Consider the following 3006-nt stretch of genomic DNA (forward strand, 5'->3'; position numbering starts at 1 on the left):
TAATGGCATTTTTATCTCATGTAAGTGTGTGTGTGTGTGTGTGTGTGCGTGCACGTGTACGTGTTTGTACACATATATAATTAAATATACACACAAGTCCATTTTCATTCTATTCCTATAGTAGAGGTCACTTGAATTGGCCCTATGATTCACCACATACTTATTCAATAAGTATTTTGTCCATAGCTAACCCTGGAAGCAAACAAGTGACTATAGATATCTTCTCAGGATTTCTAAATATTCTCCACTCTGAAGCAGGTTTTTGAAGATGGACCAAAAGACCACAGTCACCCTCCTTGAGCTTGCTGCAAAGAGTCTGCTGAATAATGAGCCTGCAGCTATCCATGCCCTGGACGAAATCCCAAGAGACCTCTTTGTTCCATTGTTCAACGCTGCCTTCTTGGGTGGGCATAAGACGATACTAAAGGCAATGGTGAGGGTTTGGCCTTTTCGCTGTCTCCATATTGGGTCATTGAACACACGGGAGTCACACTATGACATCTTGGAAGCCATGATTGATGGTCTGCAGATGCTCCCTGCCAAGAACTCTTCCTCTTGGTAAGACTATGAGTAGTAGAGACACAGGGAGTCAGCAGGAGGGTATGCTGTAGCCTGGGGCAAGGGAATACCTAACCATCTCCCAACAGTAGCCAATGGTGAACACTGCAGTCTTTGCAGAGCTGTCGGTCAGCACTTGGGGTCACCTTCGGGACTCTATTGCTTTATAGTGTTGATTATAGAATAGAGGTGCTTGAGGATACTATGAATGGATTTGAGTGTGATTACACACAAGTGGAATATGGGCATTGAGACAGGGAAAGCCTGGAGGTGAAGGAGGGGGTGGGGAAAGGATGAAAGACGCTGCATTTGTGTGGAAAGAACTTCTTGGTGAATGGCAATGAAGTGAAAACCAGGGTTAAAGTGCACTGTCCCTGCTTCTCATCATTGATCTTGCTGGGTTATATTAAAATCAGCTATCTCTCATGTGTTCTGTCTCTTCCTTTCCTTCCAGGGGGCCCAGACTGAGGATCCTAGATTTAAGGCATGACCCGGACTGTAAGACAATATGCTCTGAGATTGGGACCGCATTCCCTTTCTGTTTTAAGTCATGCCTTTACTCTCAGCACTCTATCCTTAAGATAGAAGAAGCTCAGCATAGTGTCATGTGCCTCGGGATTGGTAATTCCGGGTCTGAGACTCAGTCAGCTCAGGAACCCATGGAATTACTAGTGGATATTTCCCTCAACAGTACCTTGAGAACAGAGCAATTCCTCTCTTTCCTTTGTAGTAAAATTCAGCAGAACTTTGGGTCCTTGCACGTCTGCTGCAGAAATTTGCAAATCGATAGAATGTCTGGCCACAGAAGTATCCTGCAGTTTGTGGATCTGGGTTGCATTGATCACCTGGAAATGGATCAGGCTAATCTGAGTGAAGTCGTCACCCTTTTGGCTCGGGTGATCCACCTTTACAGCCTTACTCTGTACAACATGCCCTATAAATATTTTGAGAGAAGGAACTTCAGATCTTTTCTCCTCTGCCTTGGGCGGCTGGACAATCTCCAGGAGCTCAGCTTATCTTTCTTCTGCCTCACAAATCAGCTGTACAGACTGCTCAGGTGAGGGGGTGGGTAGGAACCTGGGTTCCCCGAACACCTCATTGTTAAGACAGAAGAGACCATGCTTGGATCTTCCTAAGCTCCTTGTAACCCATTTCTCTTTTTGCCTCAGCATAGGCACTGCTGGGATTTTGAATCTAGCCGGGGGAGAGAGGGGTACCTTACGGTGAGCAGCAGATGAGGTTAGAAAAGGAAGCTGTGCTCATACATTCATTCATTCATTCATTCAGTGGCCGTGGGCAGACCCTAAAAGAAGTCTGTAAATATATTGGTGAAAAAGACTCAGTCCTTCTCCGATTGGACTTTACAGCTCTCTAGAGCGGAAGAGGAGGCATTCAGATGGAGAAACATTAAGCTATAGGACTAATGCACATGCCCATGGATGGGCCCCAATAGTTAACACTGCCAGATAATTTTGCTCCTGTATTTCCCCCAAGCCTTAGACCCTGAATGGAGAGCTTGTCATCTGGGAACTAGTCAAAGGAAACCCTCAGTTGGCTGCTTTCCCAGACCCATCCTCGCCAAATAAGTGAATCAGATGCAACACTGATTATGTCGTATATACTAAGTGCATGCAATTTCTTCACTTAATCTTTCCCGCAGTTCTTTATAATAATTACTACTGTGCACGTTTTCAAGATTAAATCCCTGTACCTCAGAGTTGTAAAGTAACTTTCTCAGGGTCACAAATGTATAAAGTCTGATCCCAAAGTCCACAATGTTAACCACCTGTTGCAAACCGTGAACACAGTACTTTATTCTAGAGCCTTAGGTACCTATAATTTGGGGCTCATTGCCCTCATTCTTCTGAAATAACCTTATGTTTTTCTCTCTATAGAGTTGTGCCACGTCAGTTGGATACACTGTATCTACCTTACTGTAGCCTTTCTGACAGAGATGTCACTGTCCTGTCCGAGAGCTCTCAGGCCACCCACCTAAGGGTATTGAGTCTCAGTAACAACCATTTCTTCTCCGAAGTTTATGAGCCCCTGCAGACTCTGCTGGAGAAGGTCTCAAGCACCTTGCAACATCTGGAGATAGACAATTGTATGATAACTGATTCTACTCTCTCTGCCATCCTCCCAGCCCTGAGCCACTGTACCCACCTCAATTTCCTTAGCTTTGCCTTCAATCCCATTACGATGCTTGTGCTCAAGAGCCTTCTGCAGCACTTGACATCCTTGATGAAGCTGAAGTATGTGATTTATCCTGTCCCTCTCCATTGCTACGAGGAAGGGAATTTTCATGACAGTTTGGACCGACAGAAACTTGCTGAAGTTCAGGCTCAGTTGGAGGCGATGCTGCACGGGGCACAGCGGGACGACATGAAATGGGTCACTTGTGATTTCCACAGTACAAGGAGGAGATTCAACACTGATGTGTGGCCATGA

The 3006-nt window shown here is 45.3% G+C and overlaps 1 protein-coding gene across 1 annotated transcript; it reads left to right on the plus strand.

Annotated features, from left to right (window-relative positions):
- The first annotated feature begins 268 nt into the window (after window positions 1-268).
- On the plus strand, window positions 269-3006 carry LOC132481559 (melanoma antigen preferentially expressed in tumors-like). The gene is made up of 4 exons (XM_060086427.1): window positions 269-558; window positions 1289-1615; window positions 1728-1781; window positions 2454-3006. Exons 1-4 carry the CDS (start codon window positions 269-271, stop codon window positions 3004-3006), a joined length of 1224 nt encoding a protein of 407 aa, XP_059942410.1.

This window comes from Mesoplodon densirostris, chromosome X (genome assembly GCF_025265405.1).
Source record: "Mesoplodon densirostris isolate mMesDen1 chromosome X, mMesDen1 primary haplotype, whole genome shotgun sequence".
NCBI lineage: Eukaryota > Metazoa > Chordata > Mammalia > Artiodactyla > Ziphiidae > Mesoplodon > Mesoplodon densirostris.

Coding starts and splice junctions, on each gene's coding strand:
- LOC132481559 (XM_060086427.1), top strand. CDS start 269: ATGGACCAAAAGACCACAGTCACCCTCCTTGAGCTTGCTGCAAAGAGT. Junction 559..1,288: donor GCCAAGAACTCTTCCTCTTG/GTAAGACTATGA, acceptor TTTCCTTTGTAG/TAAAATTCAGCAGAACTTTG. Junction 1,616..1,727: donor CAGCTGTACAGACTGCTCAG/GTGAGGGGGTGG, acceptor TTTTTGCCTCAG/CATAGGCACTGCTGGGATTT.